Here is a 27,852-nt window from a genome sequence, read left to right as displayed (position 1 = left end):
GTCCATAGTACAGTGTGTGTGAAGTAAATAAAGTTTTATTTGCACTGTTGTGGTCTTGTGAGCGTGTTTGTATGTGTGGCTGTGAGCGAATAATGAATAAGGCTGTACTAGGCAATGGTTCCTAACAAAACGAACAGTACACAATGTAGACAGGGACTGCACAGAATAGTATTCAAGTGCTGGTGTTTTATTTGTTGCAACACGGTGGATGATTGAAGATGTAAAGTTAGGTGTTAAGGAGAAAAGGGCTAGCTGCAGTTGGAAGAAGTTAGCTAGCTAGAAGGCTAGCTCTTGGGGCTACGAGCTTTCTAAAAAGACTGTGGCGCAAATTACTCCTTAGATTAGGCTACGAATAGGCCTACTGCACGTGCAGGAAGGTATTACTAAGGAAGGAGTGAGTCTTTAAAAAGACTGTTTATAAAGCAATGAATGTATGAAACTCAAGATCCTAGGATCTGGTTGGTGAGATCTGATGTCTTGCTACAAGGATTGCGTTTGGAACTTATGATATCAGCTGGTCATGTACGAAAAATAAGTGTAGATTTGATAAATGTCGATTCGAGTCGAGTCAAGACAGAGCATCTCAATGGTACACACGACACTTAGTTTGTGTGATTATTGGTGACTAAATCAGAGCTATATAAGAACCCCCAAAAAATAGAATGATAACATTGTGGTCCATCAAATATAAAATATCACAGATACACTGTTCAGTACAGAAACAATAGAGCTACATGTAGAACCAGTGTAAAGAATAGACCACTCTTTTGCTATATATCTGTTTGTGCTGACTTCAAGAATCTCTTCATTTGAACCATCAAATTGTCTAAGTAAGAGTTCCATAAATCAATAATCAGATCAATATATCCAACAGATGTATAGGCCACTCCAGGACCTTGAAATGCTTCTTACGAAGCCACTACTTCGTTGCCCGGGCGGTGTGTTTGGGATTATTGTCATGCTGAAAGACCCAGCCATGTTTCATCTTCAATGCCCTTGCTGATGGAAAGAGGTTTTCACTCAAAATCTCACGATACATGGCCCCATTCATTCTTTCCTTTACACGGATCATTCGTCCTGGTCCCCTTGCAGAAAAAAACCCCCAAAGCATGATGTTTCCACCCCCATGCTTCACAGTAGGTATGGTGTTCTTTGGATGCAACTCGGCATTCTTTCTCCTCCAAACACGACGAGTTGAGTTTTTACCAAAAAGTTCTATTTTGGTTTCATCTGACCATATGAAATTCTCCCAATCCTCTTCTGGATCATCCAAATGCTCTCTAGCAAACTTCTGACGGGCCTGGACATGTACTGGCTTAAGCAGGGGGACACGTCTGGCACTGCAGGATTTGAGTCCCTGGCAGCGTAGTATGTTACTGATGGTAGCCTTTGTTACTTTGGTCCCAGCTCTCTGCAGGTCATTCACTAGGTCCCCCCGTGTGGTTCTGGGATTTTTGTTCACAGTTCTTGTGATCATTTGGACCCCACGGGGTGAGATCTTGCGTGGAGCCCCAGATCGAGGGAGATTATCAGTGGTCATGTATGTCTTCCATTTTCTAATAATTGCTCCCACAGTTGATTTCTTCACACCAAGCTGCTTACCTATTGCTTATTCAGTCTTCCCAGCCTGGTGCAGGTCAACAATTTTTTTTCTGGTGTCCTTTGACAGCTCTTTGGTCTTGGCCATAGTAGAGTTTGGAGTGTGACTGTTTGAGGTTGTGGACAGGTGTCTTTAATACTGATAAAGAGTTCAAACAGGTGCCATTAATACAGGTAACGTGGAGAACAGAGGAGCCTCTTGAAGAAGTTACAGGTCTGTGAGAGCCATAAATCTTGCTTGTTTGTAGGTGACCAAATACTTGTTTTTCCGAGGAATTTACCAATTAATTAATTAAAAATCCTGCAATGTGATTTACTGGATTCTTTCCCCCCATTCTGTCTCTCATAGTTGAAGTGTACCTATGATGACAATTACAGGCATCTCTCATCTTTTTAAGTGGGCGAACTTGCACAATTGGTGGCTGACTAAATACTTTTTTGCCCCACTGTAGGTGCACCACATTTGGGCAGACTGTGCTGTCAGTAAAGGGGAGTATATCCCACTGTTAAGATCCATATTAAACAATGGCTGACTGCAAACCAGAACTGTCATCACTTTTAATTGGATACATTACATACTGTGTTTTGTCCTCTTTTCTTGTGTAATGTTTACATTTGTTTATATATGTTGTTGTGTTTGATGCGTCTATCTTTGTTACCTGCCAAGGGACAACAGATGTAAATTAGACTTAAGACTTTGTTTATTATTTGCACAACAACTAAATACAGCAGTTGCTGGTAATTACATTCTTGGGTCACAGTCTCCCTTCTAGCCATGCTCAAAAATATTTAAAATAATATAAAATATGATAAAATATACAACTAAAATATAATTTATTAACTAAAATAAAGTATATTAATTAGTAGAATGAATCATTTATACTGATTAGGTCCAAAGTTTAGAGGAAAGACAGTCTTATGGCAGATTGAGGGAGTTTAACAGCCTTATGGCCGAGTGGATGAAGCTGTCTCAGAGCCTGGTGGTGCGGGCTCCAGATGCCTCGCTAAGGTTGGCCAAATGGCAGCAGGCAGAACAGTTTGTTTCTGGGGTGATATGGGTCTTTAATGATAACGTTGGCCTTCTTCCTACACCGCTGGGTGTAGAGGTCATGCATGGATGGTAGCTCCGTCCTGGTGATGTGCTGAGCAGACATCACCACCCTCTATAGAGCCTCATGGTTCAGGGCATTGCAGCTGCCATACCAGGCGGTGATGCAGCCGGTCAGGATACTCTCTATAGTGCACCTGTAGAAATTGCAGAGAATCCTCCTCGTCCTGCAGAGACAGAAGAGCCGTTGTCTGGCTCTCTTTATGATGGAGGCTGTGTGGTGAGTCCAGGTCAGGTAATCACTGATGTTAACCCCAAGGCTGCTGACTCTCTCCACCGTAGTCCTGTTGATGCAGTGGGGGATTTGTTCTTCTCCCTGTCTCTTCCTGTAGACCACGATCAACTATTTCATTTTGCTGACGTTGAGATGGAGGTTGTTGTCCTGGCACCAAGATGTCAGGGCTCAGAACTTCTCTCTGTAGGCCATTTCGGTGATCAGGCCGATGACGGTGTGGTGCTGCTTATCTACACAGCCTGGGGGTCACAGAGGGCTTTGTTGAGCCCAAGGTCTCTGAGTTTGGTGAACAGCATTCTCACATGTGTCCCTTTGGTCCAGGTGGGAGAGGGCAGTGTGTAGGGCTAGGGAGATGGCATACACAGTTGACTTACAATGCCTTGCATAAGTTTTCACCCCCCTTGGACTTTTCTACATTTTGTCATGGCATAACCACAGATTATAATTTATTTCATTGTGATTTTATGTATGGACCAACACAAAATAGTTCATCATTTGGAAGGGGGGGAAATATTACATGGATTTCAAAATTATTTACAAATAAAAATCTGAAAAGTATTGAGTGCATATATATTCACCCCCTTTACTGTGAAACTCCTAATAAAGATCTGGTGCGACCAATTGCCTTCACAAGTCTCATTTGCAAGTCACATAATTAGTAAATAGGGTCCACATGTCTGTAATTTAATCTCAGTACAAATACACCTGTTCTGTGAAGGTTTCAGAGTTTTGTTAGAGATCATTACCGAACAAACAGCATCATGAAGACTAAGGAGCTCAGCAAACAGGTCATGGATAAAGTTGTGGAGAAGTATGAAGCAGGGTTAGGTTATAAAAATATATCCCAAGCTTTGAACATCTCACGGAGCACTATACAATCCATCATCAGAAAATGGAAAGAATATGGCACAACCGCAAACCTACCAAGACAAGGCCATCCGGCCAAGCAGACAAGTCGGACAAGGAGAATATTTATCAGAGGAGCCACCAAGAGGCCCATGGTAACTCTAGAGGAGCTGCAAAGATCCACAGCTGAGGTGGGAGAATCTTTCCACAGGACAACTATTAGTCATGTACTCCACAAATCTGGCCTTTATGTAAGAGTAGCAAGAAGAAGGCTGTTGTTGAAAGGGAACCATTTTAGATCAAAGCATGTTCATGTCTTAAAATGGCCAAGTCAAAGCCCAGACCTAAATCCACTTGAGAATCTATGTCAAGACTTGACAATTGGAGTTCACGGACGGTGTCCATCCAATCTGTCTGAGCTTCAGCTTTTTTGCCAAGAAGAATGTACAAACATTTCCATCTCTAGATGTGCAAAGCTGGTAGAGCCATACCCCAAAAGACCTGCTGTAATTGCAGCGAAAGGGGGTTCTTTCCACATGTTCCTGATGGTGATGTTCCTCATGTTGGAGCCCTGGTAGTTAAAATCCACTTTGCCTTACTGTCTCTTATTACTGATAATAGCACTGTGGAGCGCATACCTGGGTTTCCTGTACTCCTCCAGATCACCTGAGTTGTAGGTGTCCGTTCGTGCTTTGAGTTTGGCATGAACATCACCATTTATCCAGGGCTTTTGATTCGGGAATGTTAACATGTCGTGTTTTTAAAATGATGTTTATTAACATGCTCTGTCCCTCTCAAATAAATAAATAATAAAAAATTTGTAAAATCTTTCTTTATTGCTGCGCATTCATTCATAATTGAGCTCCTCCTGACTCTGCTCCCTCTCTTTCTCTCTTGAGTGTGCTGAGGCACACCACTAACACCACAACGCGCCCTTACACAAACACACAAACAGTGTCATCGGACAAGTGTAAACTCAGACTGGCTAAAAACTACAGAATTTGTAAACTTAGACTATGTATGGAGAACCAGAGGAGATGGATGGGTGCACTCGGTTAGGCTTGATTCGGTTGGCAGTGTACATACAAACATGTTTGACAACATCCAAAATGAATACTGTAAGCGGACAATTTGATCACTATAACTGAATTATTTAAACAGCATTAGTAAGGGAAGGATTCTGTCCCAAGCTTTTTGATCCATATAAACTGTTGATCACTATATATCCGTGATAACTATATCTGGTTTCTAGTGTATTTGGATTAATTTAGCAAGGGTTGTCCTCCCCCCTAACTTAAATCCTGCAAATAAATCACATTTTGAAGAAAAGTAGACCTGCTGACATTTGTGGGTCATACAGACCTACCAACCTGATTTCAGTTGTTTTTTTTTGTGATAGATTCTGCATATTAATAACATTTTGGAAAATATGCCAGAGTTAGCCACGGAGGCTAATTTTCATCTGTAGGCCCTGGGCAGGCAATACAAGTTGACAGCAAGCTACTTTCAAGATTTCTTGCTGGGTTCTTGAATAAAGTATTTCTGATTCTTATTAAATCTGACCAGGCAGGCTTCATTCATGGTTGCTACTTAACCAGCAATGTGAGAAGTCTTTGAATATTGTGCAGTTTGTTACACAGAAGAAAGAGAAGGCACTGGCTATCTCATTAGATACTGAAAAGGCCTTTGATAGGGTAGAGTGGAGCTACTTGTTTGACATAGTGCAGAGATTTGGGCTGCGGGGGCTCCCTAAAATGGATCCAAACCATACATTACATTTAGAAGTGTAAATTAATATTCAGTCTCTGGACATTAATCTCTCTGGTAATAGTGTTACATATGAAAACAAAATTTAAATGACCTTCATGTTTTTCTATTAGGCTTTTGCCACATCTATTAGGCCTTTACCACTTTACTACAAACTTCTTGTAATTGCTAAAAAATGCATTTTGCACTATTGAATCAAGCCCACATTGCCAAATATTACCCTTGGTGCAGGGAGATTTTCAACACCCTCCCAATGAACGGTTACAAGCTGTCTTAAAGGGTAAAGATGAGCAGTTTATGAATGTTTGGTCAACTTCCCTTGATTATTTACCTACCATCTTAAAAAATGTACTTCTGTAGGGCGAAACCCCTTTCTGAGTGGAAGACACCTCCCATAGCTTCAGTTATGGGTCACACAACAATATGTCATAAACCTGACATTTCTTAGGAAACTCCTTAAGAATAAATTAAAGAAAATATTAGATATAAAGATGTAATGAATGAGGCGCGATGCCATGAAGAACCGTGGCTGACTATGGAGTCTACCTGCTTGTTATAGAAATGACCGGGATTTAACGTAAAATTATAAATGGGATCTTTAACCATTTTTATGTCCCTTCCAAATCATCATCAGCCATCTCATGTAATGAGCAACTTGTACTCCTGTCGAATGAATTAGTATTTAATTACTGATGATCCTGTATTAGTAAAGATAATATTACATTTATAACATGTAGGTTTTGAACTTGCTTTAATATCATTTCTAGATAACCCAAATCATGGCTGTCTTTGACGTGCAGAGACAGCAAGGATAACATATCACCTGTCATGCTGCAAGCAATTTTTTGTTTAGTTGTTACAATGTACAACAATGCTGTTGCATGTCAGGACAGCTTCCTGACTTACCGTTCAACATCCCATATACGAAGAGGGGACAAGTTCTGGCAGCATGAAGTTCCTGTTACAAAGGAGCTATAACAGAGAGAGAGAGAGAGAGAGAGAGGAACATTTTAACAAGTTGAATTAAAATTGTCCAATGATAAATAAATTACTAAGACTGGTGTAAAAGAGCACCGTATTGAGCATTCTCATATTTTTAGTGAACGGTGAACTGAACGGATCAGTTTACAACTGCTTAACATGACTTAGAGCGTTGTTGACTTCTCGTGTGACTGAACAGCCTTCAATTGGAAGATTTAATTAATTAAATTTAATAAACACAACTTTTAACAGTGAATATCCTCCATGAAAACATGCAGTTCTAGCTGGTAATCCATTACACAGCATCTGCACATTATTTGTTCCACATTAAGTCCTAATAAAGTGAAGGGGAGCAAAGTTAAAGAGGTTTAAATAGGGACCGTCAATAAACTGAGAGAAGAAGAACAACAGCAGGTGGCAGTATACACCTTGGAGTTGTTTGAAAGCAACACAAATATTGGATAAGGAGCTTTTTCAGAGTTATGGACTGAAACAAAATGTATTGTGACAAAACAGAGGTAAGTTGTAACTCAAGAATGTTGCTCTAATTTCTTGCTTTTGCTTGGCTTCTTGTTCAGGGAGTGTTGGTCATTAAAAGATGAGTCTAGCTTCTACCACTTCTAGTGGTGGAGGAAGTACTGAAGTTTAGTATTTAATTAAAGTACAAGTACCCAGGAAAATATATACTAAAGTAAAAGTAAAAGTACTACATCAACAATCCTACTTAAGTAAAAGTAAAAAGTACTGACTTTTAAATTTACTTTAAGTATTAAAAGTCAGTGACGGAGCCGCTCCGTCACAGCAACATCTTGGCGAAACTGTGTTCATGAAATGTAACGAGTAACGACACATATTGTAGAAATGTAGCGGAGTAAAAGTATAGATAATAGCTGCAAAATGTAACGGAGTAAAAGTAAAAAGTATGCACTATTATTTTTACTTAAGTAAAGTACAGATACGTAAAAATTTACTTAAGTACAGTAACGAAGTAAAAATACTTCGTTACATTCCACCACTGACCACTTCTAACAACATATAGCATGTCAATATTTACAAAAACTTTAATTAAGTATGCAGTTTCCTTACTGGCTGATATAAATTGTGTCACAAGCACTCAATACCCAACAATGGCTCATCAGGATCAGGATGACAATTTCAGGTTAAAGTTAAATTGTCCTGAAAGATGGATAACTCCTAGCTGAGTTTTTCTTATATAGAAGAGTTGTTTCTGATGTTTGGAGCAGACCGTATCACTGTTGGGTTAGAAGGTGAATTTGTGATCAATTATTGTTTCTAGGTATTTGTATGACTTCTCCATTGGCTACTTACTGAGCAACAGTATAAGGATAGTGAGATGTCAAAGCTGGAAGTCATTGCTATTGCCATAAGCAATGCTATTTGCTATTTAAGTAATGCTAATGTTGCTGGAGTAGATCTACTCACACTAACCGATTCAGGTGTATCAAGATATATAGATGTGAACATACTGGAAATGGTTAAAGAGAAAAAACTAAAATGTGTGTCCTCCAAAGTCGTTAACAGATCGCTGTCCTTCTTTTCTCAGGTGCCATAATCAGTGCAGAATTAGTTAAAATGTCACTGATCAAAGAGTAAATTGCTAATGAGCGAGGTTTGCTACAACCTGGGTGTAGATCACAAGCCGTAAATATCAGTATCACAAGCCGTTTCATGGAGTAGGCAAACCTAATACCAAGCATCTATTTTGGAAATGGCAGAGGAGATGAGAAGTGTGACAGATAAGATAACAAAAGACAGTTACTGGAGAGGTGAATAAGAGGAGAGAGCCAGAATGGACACAGTGTTGACACAGTTTGGAGCACAATGTCTAATCTCTCATATTACTTTTACTCTGAAATATTGAGTGAAGATCTTAAGATTTCTGTGTTGGTCTAAAGGCTCCAGTATGCTTCTATGTATCCGTTTCTCGGAGAGGGCTAAGAGTCTAGAAGCCTACCCCATTTGGGAAGAAGTCCACGTGTGTCTGTTTACCTCTGTTAGCTTGCCTCCCACACACTGAACCATGGCAACTAACAGAACTAAATAAAGTGACACCCAGCGGGTCAAAATGCTGATGTAATCGTTTCTTAGCGCAGCGGTTCCCCGGTCTTGTTTCCGAACTGTGTTGCTGATTCCACAGCTTGAAGCTCCGTGTAGCTTGAAGCTAGCTCCCCTCCCAGCTTCCACACACAGTCAGCAGGGACTCCCGACACTAACTACTACTATCCAGTGTTTGCTTCTAACCTGGCGGTATTATAGAAACAGTGTCATGATAGAAGTGGAATTAAAGTCGTGACGGCGGGTTTTTGCTCTGTTACCACCGCAGTTAGCATGGTGGCTAGCCCGCTAGCCTAGCATGCTAGCGCTGTTTTGAAAGCTCGTTATAACCGTATGTGACCGTGCACGCATGCCGTCAGTGCTCTAACGAGCCACCGTCAGCCGGACAACTCCGCTGGTTTAACACACACGTCACATTAATCGTAGAATCGTAGTTGTGTTTGGGTTTATTGTCAAGCAGGATGTTTAAGGTCCGGAAATGTGAAATCCGGGAAATGACGTCGTAGGAAAATGATGTCGTTCGCGGACCAATCACAGCCAAGGTCTGTCCGTGGGCTCTCCGACATAAACACGGACAGTTAGAAAAATCAGAGGTGTACGAAAAGCTCTCTGAGGCGCTCGGAGAGGGCGTTCCACGACGGATAGGGCGGTCTTATCTGTCCGTAATAGAAAAGACATAGAAGCATAAATTGGCCTTAAGCCCATTATGTTTCAAGATGCTAACAGCACCTCTGTTAGCAATAATCTTCTCATGGCCTCAGACAATGGACTTCTTAACTCACCATTGATCTCTAGATTTTGTTAGAGACTGGTAAATGTTATTGAAATTAGAGGAGTCACACTAGTTTGGTTTGTTCATGTTAACTTACTGTGACAGAAAGAAACCAACCTACATTCAAAACATTTCTTCAATACACTGCTATTGTCCTCCGTGACAAATAGTTGTTTTGAATTGACTTGAATATGCTCACTGGAAAAGGATGGAGATTCATAAACTTTTCTATAAAGATGAATAAAAGGACAGCAAATCAGAGGCACTCTGGGACTGTAGCTTCTTAATTTTTTGAAAAAATGTTTATCATGACAATCATTGAATAGTTGTTTACTGTCACATAGCAGCACTCAATGAAGCCTTTCCCTGCCTCCATCCACCACACATTGTTTCCCAGTAGAAGAGAAGAGAAGAAAACTACAACAAGTGTGATCCTTTGATTGGAGTTGCAGATTAGAATTAGCAGCCTAGGTATGCACAATGAATGCCGCGCATGTGGAGAGGTGTGGGCGTGGTGAAAGAAGACGGGAGGAGCACTGGGAGAAGGCTAATGGGGTTTGTTTAGCTGTTAGAAACTATGCAGAGTGTGGGGTGGTGACCAAGGGGGCTGGTGGTAGGGGGGCTACTGTTGGGCCAGGCCTGAGACTCAGGGCTTACTGCCCTCCTACAGGGTTGATGGACAGGGGGAGGGCCTGCCTTTTACAGAGAGGTAGTTATAGATAAAACCCATTGGCTGCAGTACTGCCGTTTGAGACACAGAGAGAGATTTATGTCTGTGTAATCATGAAGTGAGTGGAGAAGCGAAAAATTTCCCTTAAAAGCAAATAAATATAACGTTAGGCTAAAACACTTTTTGATTATGTCCAATATGGTGTCCTGATATTCAAAGATTTCAAAAAATAATACCAAAATACACTGATTTCCGTCTTCTCTCCACATTATCTGCATTAAAAGTCATATGTGTTTGGAAGCTCTGGGGTTTTACATGACACCTCTGAAGCCACCTAATGTACTACAACTCCACGTACACACAGAACTTCCACACTGATATTCAATTATTAAGATGAGCCCATAAGCCCCATGTATTGGCAAGCTGCAAGGAGTGGTCTTAGACCACAACTGAATCAGCGAAAATTGTATTTCAAACAAGCTCTGTGGAACTGAAATTACAGAGGACAGTTTGTTACCAAACCATTAACTGTTATCATTTCTGCTCTGATACACCAAAGCACAGAAAAGGGAAACATAAACGGCATGCTTCTGTATACCTGCGGCTTAATCATACTGTGTAAAGGTACAAGAAAGTTCTGAAGATAATTTCAGGGACTGACTGGTTGTATAATCAAACCAGAGATCACATTAATGTTTAAGTTAATAGTTCCAGGTGTGGCAGAGTATAGATTCAGAACCGTGTCAGAATCTGACATGCGTCCATACCTTTAATTAGCTTCTTAAACAAGAAATACATTTTGCTGTCCTCTTGAAACACTTTCTTCTGTGTGGAAACTGTAACTCTATCCTTGGACATAACTGAACTTCATGAGAGTTTAAAAAACAACAATATCTTGACTTGCACTGTACTGAGTGCATTTTAAGATTTAAGTTCTGTAAATTATGGTTAAATTAATTGTGAAATCTCACCACAAAGTTCCAAAACAACAAAGTGAATGATTTTTCCCGGTCATATGTCCATTCTACTTACTAATTATGACACATTTGTAGTGTTTCCTCTTGAAACGGGAAACATTAAAAGTTCAATATGTAGGATTTAGTGGTGAATTTGCATGTTGCAACTGAATACCCCTCATCTCGACCTCCCCTTCCAAACATGCTACCTGTGGTAGCCTTCAGTTGTCATAAAAACTCAAAAGGAGGCAAGACGATAATGCTGTGACAAACAATCTTGTGAGACATAGGAGATTGATCATGACGACACCCTGTTGCTAGGGTAATGCAACAAAAACAAATAAAACAAAACCGGTAATCTTCCCTGGATTACAACGCAAACACTGGATAATTTAGAACAGTTTGTGGACAAGTATTTCTATAGAATATGCATCATGAGTCCACCACAGAAACGACCATGCCGAGATTGGACCACTGAAACTGATGACGACGGGAGCACAACTATTGAGGTGAGTGTACTCAAATCCATTAACAATAAAACTGTCAATCCTGGAAATACTACACACAGACATAAAATTACCTAAAGCCAGTCTAGAATAAACACAGCGACAAATTAAAACCGTATAGGTGGAAAACAAGAAGCTCAAACTCACCATCCTCACACTCTCCGTCAAAATGAAACAATATCAAACCAAAACCAAATAATTAAAGTTACCATACAGGAACGTCAGAACTGCAGCATGCATGACAATGTCATCTTCTCCAGAATATCAGAACCATCTCAAGATAACCCAGAACAAGCAATAAAACAATTTATACACTCAGTGAAACTACCACGCGACACCATCAATAACATAACCTTTCATTGTGTCAACCGCACTGGAGCCATAAACAACAGCAAACCAAGACCGATTGTCGCAAAATTGTAACAAGACAACCTGTTAAAAGCAGAGGAAAGTAGATTAAAGGAATAAACTATGGAATGAATGATCAATTTCTTAGGGAAATCCAGGACAGGCAAAAAAACAACTCCCAATTCTCAGGCAGTATCGTGAGAAAGGGAGAAGAGCCGCACTTACTGTGAATAAACTTACATAGACAGCCAACTCTTCCAAGACAGCAACATCACCACTTGGATTTAAAACACTTGATAAAAAGTGTCTAACCTAAATAATCCAACTCAATTCTTTCTCTTCTCTCTTGCTCTCTTTACCTACCTACACTACTTCCTCATATATGTCTATGGTCCTGGTTGGGATAAACGAGTGGCTATACGCATTAGATGTTTGTATGAGAATGCATACATGAGTGTATATATATGGATATGTGAGTGTGTATGGTGCTGTGAATGGATGTGTACATGTATGAATATCTTATATAAACAGGTAACAGAACTCATCTACCAATGGAATTACAAATATGTATGTGCTAAAGTATATAGTACTCCATGTGTATATGAATATGTACACAACGGAAAAAGTAACATTTGTTTGTAACTAGGATGTACGAAAAATGTTTGGGTGTTAGTGTATCTCTGTGCATGAGTGTGTATATGAGCATGTATGTGTGTATGTATATGATTGTATGTAAGGAAACAAATAACATTAACCCCTAATCATCAACTGAAATATGTGTGTATATGTGTAATTATACGCGAATGTAAAGAACACCCACCCTCTAGTTATCTGTGTTTGAGTATGTGTGAGTGTGTGTGTGTGTGTGGGTGTGGGTGGTTGGGTGCGTGCGTGCATGTCTATTAGGGCTGCAGCAGGGGATAACCGTCATTGTGGATGGATATGTCAATAATTTTGATCATTCTTTTTCGTTAGTAATTGATTGATCCCATAAAATGGTAGAGAATAATGGAATATGCTAAAACCAGCGAACCTGTTTTATTTATTTATATTTTATTTTATATTATTTTGTACTTCCTCTTCTTTCTTCTCAACTAATTGACTGATTATTGTGGCTCTAATGTGTGTATGTGTTTATGTGTGTGTGTGTGTGTGAGAGAGAGAGGGAACAAGTGTATATAGAAATATGTTATTTATATTTATTATTTAGTGTGTCTGTGTACACCTGATGTGTATAAGTATATTTGATAGTCAAGGATAGATTGAAGGAACAACACCGGAAAGCTAAACCTGAACTTCCAGTTTACACCCAGTTAGTCTCTGAATATACCACTGTGACCTCTTTGTGCACAATATCCTTGTGTGTTTTAGTGTTAGTCTGTCTTTGTTTACCTTCACTACCTCTCCTTGTTTTCGCTCTGTTTGTCTGCTTTCCTCCCCCTTCCACGGTGTCATATCCCTCTTGTTTGGGAAGATTGTATAGAAACAAATCAGGAAGTCCATAACTGTATGAAATCTATAAACAAATCCAATGCATACAGCACAAAAATTTGTCAGATGTAATGTCCGTTGCATTAACTGGCCGGCTTAAAAAACCAAATCATGAATCACCTCAAAAAATGTAAAGCTGAGTGTGTGTTTATGACAACAGAAGAAGTTAAAAATGCAGCATTTTAATCAAACACACTGTGGGTTAGGATTAACTAATGAAAATCAGACATTGCTTATGAATTGTGGTTCAACAGAATCTTTTAAAAAAACAAACTAATGAAAATGGCCTGGACAAAAATTATGGTACCCCTAGAAAAGATTGAAAAAAAATTGACCATAGGGACATGTTAGTTAAACTAAGGTGTGTCCTTTAATTAGCATTGCAGGTGTCCTCAAACTTGTTATCAGTCAGTCTGCCTATTTAAAGGGTGAAAAGAAGTCACTGTGCTGTTTGGTATAATGGTCTGTACCACACTGAACATGGACCACAGAAAGCTAAGGAGAGAGTTGTCTCAGGAGATTAGAAAGAAAATTATAGACAAGCATGATAAAGGTAAAGGCTATGACCATTTCCAAGCAGCTTGATGTTCATGTGACTATGGTTGCACATATTATTCAGAAGTTTAAGGTCCACGAGACTGTAGCCAACCAAATTGATGACAAAATGAAGAAACGGATAATATGAATGGTAACCAAAGAGCCCAGAAAAACTTCCAAATAGATTAGATGTGAACTCCAAGGTCATGGTCCATCAGTGTCAGATCGCACCATGCATCGCCACTGTTTGAGCCAAAGTGGTTTGTATTTATTATTACTTTTGACAGTTTCAAGTTATTTCAGTGATCATTGTGGGTTTTTCTTTCTTTAACGGAAGGGTACCAACAATTTTGTCCACGTGTGTATATGTTATTTCCGACAAGTATGATGAGATTCGTGACTTTTCTAGCATGTTTAGCATCCCAAAAATGTGATCAATTTGAAAAACCTTCAGCACATTGCCACGGCCACAACATTCAACAAAAACGTACAAGATCCTTTGCCTATCATCAACATGGTCTATCATCAACATTGGCTAAAGCGTCTTCTGACCAAATTTCAGCTAGATGTAGTCAACCTGCTAGGAGGAGTACAATTTATTGTTGCCAGTAGGGGGCGCTGTTACTTTGACTAAATGTTGACATGTAGATACGTATGTTCACGCCAGGACTGTAACAACTTCAGTCAGCTCCTAACATTTTCATTGTCTCATCTTATTTTTTGCATGCACTAATTCTCATGTAATTTCAGAATTCAGCCACTCCCCCCTGCTCTGCATCACCTCGTTCCACGGGTTCCCATTACCTGCACCACCCCCAGACTCTCCTGCTTTCCATCAGTCATTAGTCACCCAGTATAAATACCGGCTCATTTCCTCTGTTCTCTGCCAGATTGTCTAGTGTGTTTTGCTCTCATCTTTCCAGTGTTATCCTTCAATTCATTGTTCTCCCTGTCTGATTTGTTTGCTACTTGACTGTCTGCCTGGCTTTTGACCCCCGGATCGTTCCAATAAAACCAGAACTCATCTTATTCCCTAAACCTGCTCACGTGTCGTGCTTTTAGGACGCAATGTAGATATGTTCACGCCAGGATGCAATGTGAAGCACATTGGATAATGTACAACAACTGCTTATTTCCCAGCAAAACATCTAAGTTTGATGGCACACCATGTGCACACCCTCTGACAAAAACTCACAATGAGTTCAACTTTTTTATTATCTAGGCGTCTGGTTTGCAAATTTGAAAGCTAAGGTCAGTGGCCAGAGGCATTATGTTTCCGTAAATGCTATATCTCAAAAATGACTTGATGGAATTTCCTCAAATTTGGTATAAAAAAAAGGTACTCAAGGATTAACTGATTTGATTTTGGTGGCTCCAACAGCGATTAACTTACAAAACAGCAAACTTTGACTTCATTAAGGAGCTCACTTGGTCCTGCACGCTCAAGGCCCGATCTGCTTGCCATTCACCCAGTGTTGTTACCTGAAGGATCTGGAGCCAGCTGGGCTGGCTAACATTCATGCTATGAATGAACCAATGGAACTACAGTAAACTCTCTCTGCCGAGTGAGCAGCATGCCTAATATTGCAATGGTAATACAGATTGACCAGGCAGACCAAGTACAGGAGCTATATGACGCGGAACTGGTTCAGGAAAAAAATGCAGGATGAGTTCTGGAGCTGAATTGTGTAAGAAATGATAGTCGCTCAACGGCACCTTTGGCTCACTCTCACTGGGCTACCAGAGGCCCAGCATTCTGAGTTGCTCCATCACGCTGGGTTCACACCAGACACAGAAGTGCCCTGAAGCGCGCGCAGCGTCAATTCTCTAGCGTGCAGCTGCCTGGCTGTTAACACAAGACGCGCAATTCTCCGCACCGGTCAGCCCACGATTCTGCTTTCTGCGCTGGTTGATGTTGCTCTGTTCAATGTAGGGGTTCGGGGGTAAATGATCAATGTCTTCATGATTTTCTGGCCCGATCCGCTTCGCGGTTCTTCCGCGTCCGGTGGGAACCAGGCTTGAGGGGTAGACATTGATAACCAAAGGCTTACACTGAACAAATTGCCAGGGCAGCATCTACAAGTTTATGTACATGTAAATGGAGTATATAAAAAGCATTATGTCAGTAGAGAAACATTATGCCAAAGTTTTATAGCAGATATGTTGACTTGTTTAAAGGGATTTATATTGATAATCTTCCAAATTTTTCCATATTTACAGTATATTTGGTCCTTTTTCGCCCGCCAGGTCCTAAATCGGCCTGCCTTAGAACAGGGTGTCTTGTGATTAAAAGGGAGAAACACCTGTTCACTCTAAGGTACACAACTGAAAATATGTACCTAACATCCACTGGTGGCTGTTTATAGCTGCCAACATCTACTGACGATTGAAAACTTAATTAGTAAAGAAGACCATGAAACATACAAGGGATATCCACCATCTTGTCCTATGTTCTAAAAAAGGGAATTATGATCAAGTATTTATCAATAATTACACTATACAAACACAAAAAGAATGAATTCATTTATTTATGTGAGCCCAGGAATAATTACATATAAATAGATAAAAGGGAACAGCCCGCATCCACAACCTGGTAATGTGGAGGAATTTGGCTTTGGTCTTCAGGGAATTGTAAGTGGTCTGTATTTACTGTATAAAGCGCCTTTCTAGTCCTGACCACACAAAGAGCTTTACAGTACAGTTTAGCCATTCACCCAGTGATACACACATTCATACAGTAAATGTATGCACAGCACTTTCTATATCACACATGAACCACACACTACCAGAACAGCCGTCAGGAGTAATTTGGGGATCAGTATCTTGCCCAAGGACACTTTGGAATGGGAGAAACTGGGATCAAACCACCTCCTGAGACACTGCTGCCCTCAGACTCCAGACACCCCCCACCCCCTAACAAAAAAGGGCTGTTAATTTGTTGTGCATGACCCCAGGCTTTGTGTTCGACATGAATCTAGTTTGAAAAAGTGCTTTTATCTGCTTTCTAAATATGTCTGAGCTCAAAAGGTTGTGATGCTTTTATATTCAACAGGGAGGGAGACAAAAGCAAAAGGTTGCTAGTGCTGATCCCTGACACACACAATCTCTTTTACTATAAGCCTCTCATCCCTATGCATACGCAAACATTTTTTCGGGAGGTGGAGGCAGAATTACATTTTTTGTAGAGTTTGTTGGCATAGAGTGGAAACAGCTTATAGTTATCACGTTTGTCCCGTACCAAGATCATCACTTAAGTGGCTGAATACTATAAACTGATGCATAGCTTCTGTATGATAGTCCCAGAACTTTAGGGAAAGGCAACATTGCGCTCTCTCTCTTCTCAGAGACACACATCGACACAACTGACCTGCTACACTTTAAACGTGTATTTGTTTGGTATGACAGCACATAGTCATTGATAATTTACTTAATGAGTAAAATCTTTCTTCCTAGCTGTGGATTCATCCGCCTGACCCAGACACTTTTTTCTTCTCTCCTACTGACACAATCATACTGTTATTGGACACATGCATAAACTCAGAGTTGGTTAAAACTTGCATGGTTTGGCTCAATTCGGTTGGTCGTGACCAGCTTGAATGATAACCATATAGCAGCAAATGACTGACAGTGGCGGTAAAAACGAACAACTTTAGGTTCCAAATGTGTTTTTAATCACCAGAAGCCTTGTTTATAAAATCTGATTTATGAAACCATGAACCCGCACAACTGACAAAATGTTCACTTTATAAATCACAGTCCACCTGGAAACGATCGTATTTGGATCTGCGACCAAGTCCGCCCTCTACACGCACACATGCAAAGCAACTAATGAACATTAAGTTATCCTGCTGACCAATGGGATTCCAGGGTGAGTCATGACAGAGTAATCCATATCAAAGGTTGAATACTATATCCCTGATCAATATATCCGGTTTCCATTGTATATTAAGAGATATGGTTATGCAATATGATCACTCGGAGGGATTTAGGTTGTGGTTCTGTTAACTATACTGCCCTTATTTGACAGTCAGTTAAACTTCAGGGATATCAATCGATCTAACTAGGAAGCTCAAGTGATTGGGAATCAATTTCATCTGATGAATGTGACAACAGGTGCAATGGAGAGGCAAAAGCAAGATAAACCCCTAAAAAAAGGAATGGTTTTGCACAGACAATCACTCTCTCCGTATCCTTCCTGACTGTTTTTTTATCAATACGTGCAGTCACAAGAAGGTTTGCTGTGTCTCCCAGCACAGTCTGAAGAGCATGGAGGAGATATCAGGAGACCGGCTGTTACATGAGGAGAACTGGACAGGGCAGAAGAAGGGGATCAACCCAGCAGCAGGACCGGTATCCGCTCCTTTGTACAAGGAGGAACAGGAGGAGCACTGCCAGAGCCATAAAAATTAACGTCCCGCAGGCTGCTGGTGTGCATGTTTACAGACTCTATGAAGGAGGCGCAAAGCACTGCCACAGACTCTGCAGGAGCTCAGCAGTGGTGGAAGAAGTACTGAAGTTTAGTACTTAAGTAAAAGTACAAGTACCCAGGAAAATATATACTTAAGTAAAAGTAAAAGTACTACATCAACAATCCTACTTAAGTAAAGGTAAAAAGTACTTACTTTTAAATTTACTTTAAGTATTAAAAGTAAAAGTACTCACGCAATTGTCTCTCAATGTCTAGGCTGTGCCATTTTGATAAAGAATGCAAATATAGCTACTGGTAATACTCATGCCTCTACAGATATCACTACTAGTAATAATTGTAAGCAACAACATTTGTTTATTGGAAGGGTTGGTGTACTTATTGTGCTTACCCTCTGTAATACTGTTCACACTCTATCTTACAATTCTGCGGATGACAAGTTATCTACCAGGGACAGTGGTGTACAAAGTACTTGAAAGCCATACTTGAGTAAAAGTACAGATATCTTACCTGAAAGTGACTTCGGTAAAAGTAAAAGTCACCTGTCAGAAAATGATTTGAGTAAAAGTCTTAAAGTAGCTCATATTAAAAGTACTTAAGTATCAAAAGTATCTGGTGTTGAAATGTACTTAAGTATCAAAAGTAAAAGAACAAGTACCAAATTAAAAATGCAAAGTTCTTTTTATAGTAGGCCTATACAGACACAAAACAACCCAAAATGTTTCTCCTCAAGATTTATCTCAACTGAAAAATTATAACAACAATATGCATATAATGTATATAATGTATAATTTTACCATTTTTTAACCCTAGATGCTGAGGTTCAAATAGTAATGGACCAGTGCATCTGAACTTCTAGAGATAACAAATAATCAACTATAAACAAGTGTCTCTTGTGTCTGCCCAAGAACATCAATAATGGTAAATGGTAAATGGATTTGTATTTATATAGCGCTTTTCTAGTCTGATGAAGACCACTCAAAGCGCTTTACAGTACAGTTTCACATTCACCCATTCACACACACATTCATATAGTGCATCTACTTGCAGCACTTTGTTATTCTATGGGGGGCCATTCAGGGTTCAGCATCTTGCCCAAGGACACTTCGGCATGCAGATGGTTCAGACTGCAGATGGTTCCACTCTACCCCTCAGCCACAGCCTCCTGGGGCTTTAAACCACAAACCCACTTTGTCTCTGCTTGAACGTGTGGCCTCGGAAAAAAAAACAAAGAGTACACAGTATAACCACTAAAACATTCTGTAAATACACTAAACATGGACCTCTCATCAGTAGCAAGAGTGATACACAATGCCCCTTATGATAACTCAGCAAAGGGAAACTAGGCACAAAAAATAAGATAGTTTCTCTTTTGTTAACAGCCTGCACAGGGCTAGTACAGAGAAGAAAAAATCACTGGACACAGTTTCGTTTTGCTGCCAAATTTCAGACAGAAAACTAAAGACTGAACCGAGCTCCTGCATGAGCACCTGGATCATTTTAAAGGGAATAGATGGATGGGGAATGTACATGCGTTGATTAAGTCCCTGCCCACACACATCGCTACTCCCCATTGGATGGTTTAGTGAGGTCCTCGGATCGGCACCTCCAGAGTCGGTTACGGCCCTGGCGGAGCGCCGAGAAAACGATCAAACTGGACTATTCTAGAGGAAGTAAAAGTCGTAACAAGATTTCTGAAGGTGAACCTGCGGAGGGATAGACCAACCTCTCGCGCTGCGGTGGAAAGTAAGGAAGTATTTCTACTTCCTTACTTTCCACCACTGGAGCTCAGTGATCCAGGTCTGGGAGGAGATCCGCCAGGACACCATCTGCCCACTCATCAGCAGCATGTCCAGACGTTGTCTGTAATGCATACAGGCACATGGCGGCAAAACATTATGGAGTCACATTATGAGTTGCAGTGATACGGAAGTTGGATCTGCCTGCGATCAATTTGTTAGGGAGCAGCTAGCCAATTGGCAGATGCAGAGCAGAGTGGACTGGCTGGGGAGTAAGGTTTAACAATGTCCTGGATGTGGAATGGGCCTGATCCGTTCGCAGCATGGTATGTAACTACTTGTGTCTTGAAGTGGTTGCGGGCAGCCACCGGTAACCAGTGAAGGTAGTGGAGGAGCAGTGTGGTGTGAGTGAACTAAATAACTGCTGTGGCCAACTGGAAAGGGGATAATTAATAACGGTTGCGGGCAGCCACCGGTAACCAGTGAAGGTAGTGGAGGAGCAGTGTGGTGTGAGTGAACTAAAAAACTGCTGTGGCCAACTAGAAAGGGGATAATTAATAACAAACTTTCTGAACAGATTTGCTCCACTACTGCAGGATACTGGAATCGGCATCTATTGACCTGCATAACTTCTCATTCTCACAGACAAGCAGGGGTTAATTTGTGCCGGATCATGCCGGAACAGGATCCGGCACCTCTTGGTTTTGGCCTGCCCGTGTTCCGGGACTTATTTGGGCTGATCCGGCTCCTCTCGTATAGAAAAAAATATGAATACAGAGCTGACAACTCTCACGCTTTCGGCGTGTGACACACATCCAATTTGTCACGCCAAAAAAAAAAGTGATTTCTTACAAGTGGCCAATACGTGGATCGCGAATGATGTGTGGGCCGGCGCCGCCACGCCCCCCCCCCCTGACAAGAGGGCCGCCGCAACATCGTCCGGGGGGGGGGGCGGCAGCTAAAGACACACTGATGTGACGTTTTGTAATAAATCTCTCATTTGATTTTTGTGTTTGCAACTTGTGCAACAAGTTAATTGAGGAGCTGAAGGTGTACTGGCCCGAGGACGCAGGTGCGCTGTATGGAGAGACTGAGGTGGAGTCGCTTTAACATTACCAACCCGCCCGCAGTCATACGGGCCTACAGAAAACACAGAGACTCAGAGGAAAGGACATCCCCGATGAACTGATGGAGTGACTCGTTGCTGTCAACAGCATTCCTATTGCGAGTGCTGAATGTGAGCGCGGATTTTCGCAAATGAACTTAATTTGCACTCCCAACCACCTCTCTGCTCACATCCACCATATCATCTTTACTCTTCCTAAATCTTGTTGGACCCCCCCTGGCTAAATTCAATCCAGTCCAGTCCGTGAGGTCGTGGGTGGCCAAAGGACACAGAACTGCCACAGACACACGCAGTAAAACCTCCGGGAGGAGGAGGAGAATCCGGACAAGGTTGTGCTGTGGGGTGTTTTGGACTAAATATGAGCATACTGTCTATTAATAGGCCGCCGTGCCAATCTTTAAATAATAATAATGGAAGATTTATGTGATTTATTGTAAGCTTTGAACTTTTATTTTTTATGTTTTACAAGTTAGATCTATGTTGAGAAATGAATTGCTGACTGTAAGTCCCACCTGTGTTGATGTGGGCATTTGCCTGTGCTGTGCAGTATAGCCTAAAATAATTGTAAATTATTGTCATAAAATTTATACCATGGATATTAATTGAAATTAAGGCTTGTAAGTCCCACAGCATTGTCAGTGGGCATTTGCATGTTTTTTTCAGCACCGTTTTCTGTATGCGTTCCGGGACCTGTGCCCGTCTCGTCACCCCAGCGCTGTCATATGTACTTTGCGTTCCGGCACCTTGTGATTTACAAATTAAGCACTGCAGACAAGGCTAAGAATTGTATTGGTCTACTGAACATGGTCAGCTGTCTGGACACTGAAATGTTGGTCAGTGGCCCTCTACCACCAGTCAGAGGAGGAGCTGAGAAATTCAGAAATAGTTGGCACTGAACACATGGCTTTCAACTGCATGTATTGTCAATTTATTGACAACTTTTTCTGGGATCACAGACATATTTTCAAGGCAGATGGACTTTCCCTCAACAAGGAAGGAATAAAACCTTTCACCAATTTCTTTACCTGAATCACCCATCTGTTCTCTCTGCCAAGAACAAGAGACAAGATGAGTCAAAACAGGAAAAAGTCAACACATAACAGCAGATACCCTTAAGGAAAGCAACCTCACGCCCCACCAAATATGTGCTTTAATCATGGGAGACATCAGAGCAAAGAAGAAGAGGGTGCTAGGCACCCCTACCAACAACCACCTATGGGGATCTTTACCCTCGCAAACCCCACTCAGATCACCTTCATCTCTAGGGACCCTTTCCCCCTGCTGCCCACTCCTAGAGTTATATGAGCACATGAAAAAGCTGTTCACTGCTGGGACCCATTTTATCCCTGCCCTACTTTTCCCCACCACCCCTTTCTCTGCTTTTAGCACTCATTCTTCGTCACACACAATCAGTCCCCCTTTGAGGGTGTCGACTGTCAATCTGTGATATTTTTACTTGATTGTGTATGATTACAATCAAACACTTGTTTGAATATTTTTGGGGCTTTTTGAGGCCTTTATTTGATAGGAGTTGATGTGAAAGGGGGACAGAGAAAGAATAAGGGGTGAAAGGCAGCAAATGGCTGCAAGTTGGAATCGAACCTGGGCCGCTGCAGAGGCCTGAAGGTTCGTTAAGGGGCACACTTAATACAATTTTAATAATTGAATAATATCTAAATAATCTTATTCCATTAATTATATTATGATATGTAGATCAAAATGAATGGGTACATAAAGATTTGTTAAAGATCTTGGTCATGCTAAGACCATAAGGAGATGACGATTTCCCTTGACCTGAGTTTCTAGGTGGAAGTCCTTTGTTTAAACAAGAAATTAAGTTAAAGGAGTACAAAATCTTTTTGAAAAACAAAGACCATTTGAAACAATGCAAAAGAGAAATTAACCAATCCACACTAATTTGGTGACATTTTGGTGTGAGTCGGTCAAAGGAGTGCGCTGTAATAAGTTTCCATTTTACACTAAAATACAGCGATTTGACTTAAAAGGTCAAATTTGGCTCAACTAAATACATATTAAGAAATATAAATGATCTATCAGTGTCCCTGCAGTCCCAAATCAGACTTGCAGCTTTAATCAAATCAACATATAAAAATAAAGAGTTATATGTTAGAATTATCTCCACTATTAGGGTTTTCAGATTTTCGGTTACCTTAATGTCCCTACTATCTTTGGGTTTTGGACGGTTAAGCTGGAGTAAACAGCACACTGTACATAATGTATCTGAAAGCAGATCTTAGGACATGTTTAAGTGTTTACTAATGTACAGCATTTGTTAACAATTACAATAACTATGTTTGGGTCCCTGTAAAATTCAGAATAAAATTTAAGATCCCGTTACTCTCATACAAAGTCCTTAACAATCAAGCCTCTTCATATATTAAAGAGCTTATAACACTGTATTGTCCAAACAGATAACTTCTGCTACCACCTTTCTGCTATCTCATGATACATACAATGCATCATAATTTACAAAAGCACAAAATGAAGTCTTCAAATGTCGTGTCTGTGTGTGTGTGTGTGTGTGTGTGTCTATATATAGTGATGAGGTGAATTTTTGGTTCAATTCATAATTTTTATGACATTTTGGCTGGTCCTGACAAATTCAATGGGCTGTTTGAAGGTTAGGACTCAGTTTTAGGGTTAGGGTTAGAACTAGGTCGAGGTTGGGTTAGGCATTTAGTTGTGATGGTTAAGGTTAGGGTAGGTGTGTGGTTGTGCTTACGTATGGTAGTGTGGGGTATGAGTCTGCAAGGTACGTCTCTTCAAGGGAATATCCTCCTATAATGAATGTGTGCATGGAGCTATCTGTGTGTGTAAGGAATGTAAGGTGTGCGTGTGTGTGTGTAATGAGGGGTTCAGAGGGAGCTGTGATTATTCTTGCCTCCTGCAGTGCGGGTCCTCTGGCTATGTGGGCTCCAAGCGCCCTGCATTTAGCGTGTGGGAACGCACATTCTGCCCCCTTATCGCTGCATTGTTGCAGCCTTGCTCCTTTCTTCTCTTTTTTTAACTAATTGAATTCTTGACTCCTGAACCACAGGGAAGGCTTGAGAGAGACCAAGGAGAAAGACATGAATTTCGGGGGGTTTTAGTGGTTGACTGGGGCAGGGCAGCGGGGGTGAAATTGAAGTGTTTGAGCTTGGGTGGTGGTGGCTGTGATGGTAAAGGTGCAGTCATTGAGGCCCAGCTCTGGCTGGGTAGCTGCTGTGGCGTTACCAGATACTTTCATACTAGAGGTCAAAGGTCATTCTCCCCCAGCAGTGGTGAGAAAGTGGCAAATTGGGGATGGTTTATCCAACAATCATGTTCTCCTTTTGGAAACTTTCAAAAGCTCCTTTTTGCTCCAGCAACATCTTTGTAGTTGTGCTTGAGTAATTCTGGACAAAACAATTCTAACCCCCTCCCTGTTCTCACCTATCTTCAGTAGTAGTTTCTCCATTCACTGGCTTCTGCCCCCCTCCATTTTCTGCACTAGTGGGCAGAGTAGCATATTCCTGACCAAGCCCCTGCCATGCTCCATGTAAAGACACCAACAGACTAAGGCAAGAAAAAAGCACAGGTCAATATGCAGACATAACTGGCTCTGCACTACTTGGCATGATCAGACATCATAGTTAAATTACAACAAAATCTCTGCTTTATAATTGTTCGTTAGTTGTTGTTAAAAGGGACAGTAACTCTGCTGGCTTCTTGCCAAACAGACATACAGTAGGTGTCTGTGACACACCCTATTCAGCTATGAGCTTATCACCTCACCAACTTCCAATTGCCTACACACACAAGTTATCCAGCTGGAGCAAAAGAGCATTGAAGATACAGACACAAAGTTAAGCATGGAAGATATAAAATCAGCTATTATTTTTAAAATGTAGCATGTACAAACAAATACAGTCCCGGTAAATATGTGTAGTGGCATACTGTTATGGCTCACTTAGTCAATCAATCAATCAATACAATTTTTGAATCAATAAAATTCCTGCTGCAATAATAGTCTATGCTCAGCAGCCAGGAAGATCATTATCCACCATCAAGATCGGACGCCACTATAGTCCACAGTCATTGTGCACTGCCGCCATTAGGATCCATCATCAGCTGCCACCTCGGTCGTGGTCCACCACAATTACCATATGCCAACACGATCCACTTAGTAAATTCCATATCATGTCCATTTTCACAGCTCTTATTCTATTAGTGTAACAACACAGTTGCATTTTTCTTACAACTATGCTGCTCTGAGGTTCTCATTATTCTGTCCCTAATAGCATAGGAAAGCATCCGTTGCATCCACATGTATTAATTTGGCAGTGGGGAGTCATAATATTTAAAGACTAGCTATACAATTTGCCATGAGACCTTAGAGCAGGGGTGGGGAACATTTGGCCTCCAGGCCGTATGCAGACCGCACGATTGTTTGATCCGGCCAGCAATGAAATTCATTAATTCCAAAACATTTACACATGCGACCAAAGATCAGAGAAGTGCACCTTAAGAAATTAACTTGTGCGTCTAAAGAAATGAAGGTGAGAGGAGCCGTGTCAGAGTATCCTGCCTGGATGTGCTCCTTCCACACTCCTGCTGACCTGCACTCACTTTACACTTTAACAATAACACACACACACACAGACACAAAACGCTTGAATACAAACCTAATACAATATAAACCTTAAAGCTCATGTGAATCATAACCACACCATCCAGTTTACTGAGCTAACATATATCCTGACCCAAATGGCTAATATTTATTCAAGAGCCATTTTTGATAACAGAGTCAGAGTCCTTTTTATTTATTGGTTTGGTTATGTGTGGTTTATTTAGTTAATGTCTTATGCATTATGGGTTAGGAATTAAGTTCATTGGGCTTCATTCACCAACCATTATTAAAAATAAGTTTCTCCTTAAAACCCACTTACGCGGTTGTTCATTCACCAATGTTTTATTATCTGGGATTTATTGTTATGTAAGAACAGCAAAGATCACTCTTATGCATTCTTGACTACTGAACTGCATTTGTCATTTACTTTTAATTCTACAGTAGTGAGATAAGATTTAAATTGACATAACATATTAGTTTTAGTGCATATTATAATTTTTTTAAACGCATGGAAATGTTGAAAGAACTCACACACAGAACATTCGGTCTATACAGCAAAAGATAACACATTTTAAACACGTGAACATATTGAAGAGGACAATATTTAGTCACAAAAGTAGTCACCCATCTTTAGGTTTTACACACTGGTGTTAACAAATTCAATGCGTCACATGTTCCATAGTTTTACTGCTACAGCTTTTAGTTAAAATGTTGTGTTAAGTGAAGCCTATTAATTCTAAAAACTGAAAAATGTCTGTTCAGACATGAGTTTAGACATGAGACTTCCAATGATGTGCAGCTATATATATATATATTTTATTTTTGTACTTCAATTATACATCTTTCTCCCAATACAGCTTTCACTAAACATGTAACTGTATCACATGTGTTTTTTTGTGGTATTTTATGTCCACTGCTGACACTACAAAATAAACAGTTTTTACGGTTTGAGTCCATCTTTCTTTAGATATTCATTCAATCACTCATGGCTTTAATGTTCTTTTCAGGTTCTGGGATTTCTATGTGCACACGGCACTGCAGTCTCATGCCCTTTTATGGGCATTAGCGGGGTGTCTACCTATGCTAATTAGGAAAAACTGACATGCGCTTACAAATACATGACATTCATCAAGATAAGAACATTGATGCGAATAAAGGTGTATTATTACAGTGCTGAAAGGTGCAGTGAAAACCTTTGGGTGCACCTAAATTATGTGCTGGTGCACCTTAGTGCGCACCAGTGTAACCAATGTAAAAAGTTATTGTGGAGCCCTGGTGTGATATATTAGCCTGACGTTGTCATACTCAATTCTAGTAAGAATATGAGTCTGAAACCGCTCCATTGGGCTGTGATTATGGGGCGTGTTTCAACCGAGCCAGGAAAAAAAATGCCTCTTCGCTCAATTGGATAGACCTACAACCAATCAGAGCAACGTAGTATGTGACGTATGTTAAGCGACATTGTGAGTTATTTACTAAGTCAGACAGTCAAGATTTTCTCTTACCGTTTGTAAGTAGGGGTGGCACGATACCAAAAATTCAGTAGTCGGTGCCAATACCAGTAAAATAACACGATTCTAGATGCCAATTTCGATACCACGGTAAAAAAAAACAACAACACAGCGTGTTTCCTCATTGAGATCTTTATTACAAGATGAACAACTCTTGTGGCAATTAAACGGAATCGTTCAATGGTTACACTTCTAAATAAGCGCTGCTGTACTCTTGAGCCCCGCTGAGAGAGCAGCTAGCCGCTGAGAGCTAGCTCGATTTGACGGCTCTGGACCTCTCAGTCTGGTTGTTGTCATGCCCTCACTCCCAGAACCCCTCACCCAGACCCGGGTCTGTCCGGATTCCCTTCCCCGTGAACTGACGGTCAGTGTGCGGACATGAAGCCGAGCAGCGGAGGCTAGCTCTGGGCTGCTTCCTCCAGCTGCTAACATCATCGCTGTGCTAAGTTCAGGGCAACCTCGTTCTGGGAAACCTCCTGCCACATAGCGAACATGCAATAGTTTTATCGATGAAAAAATAATGTCCACCTCGTCGTGCACGCCGAGTTG

At 40.8% G+C, this 27,852-nt stretch overlaps 1 protein-coding gene across 3 annotated transcripts in view; it reads right to left on the bottom strand.

Annotated features, from left to right (window-relative positions):
* The window catches only part of fbxw4 (F-box and WD repeat domain containing 4), a 66,429-nt gene that overhangs the window by 21,585 nt on the left and 16,992 nt on the right, over nt 1-27,852 (bottom strand). For all 3 annotated transcript variants that reach the window (XM_061087628.1, XM_061087627.1, XM_061087629.1), the window contains one exon: nt 6,462-6,527. In XM_061087628.1, the coding sequence (XP_060943611.1) occupies nt 6,462-6,527 (66 nt within the window). The remainder of the gene's footprint in view (nt 1-6,461; nt 6,528-27,852) is intronic.

This window comes from Limanda limanda, chromosome 15 (assembly GCF_963576545.1).
Source record: "Limanda limanda chromosome 15, fLimLim1.1, whole genome shotgun sequence".
In the NCBI taxonomy this organism is placed as follows: Eukaryota; Metazoa; Chordata; class Actinopteri; order Pleuronectiformes; family Pleuronectidae; genus Limanda; species Limanda limanda.
This window is presented reverse-complemented; position numbering and strand designations above follow the sequence as displayed.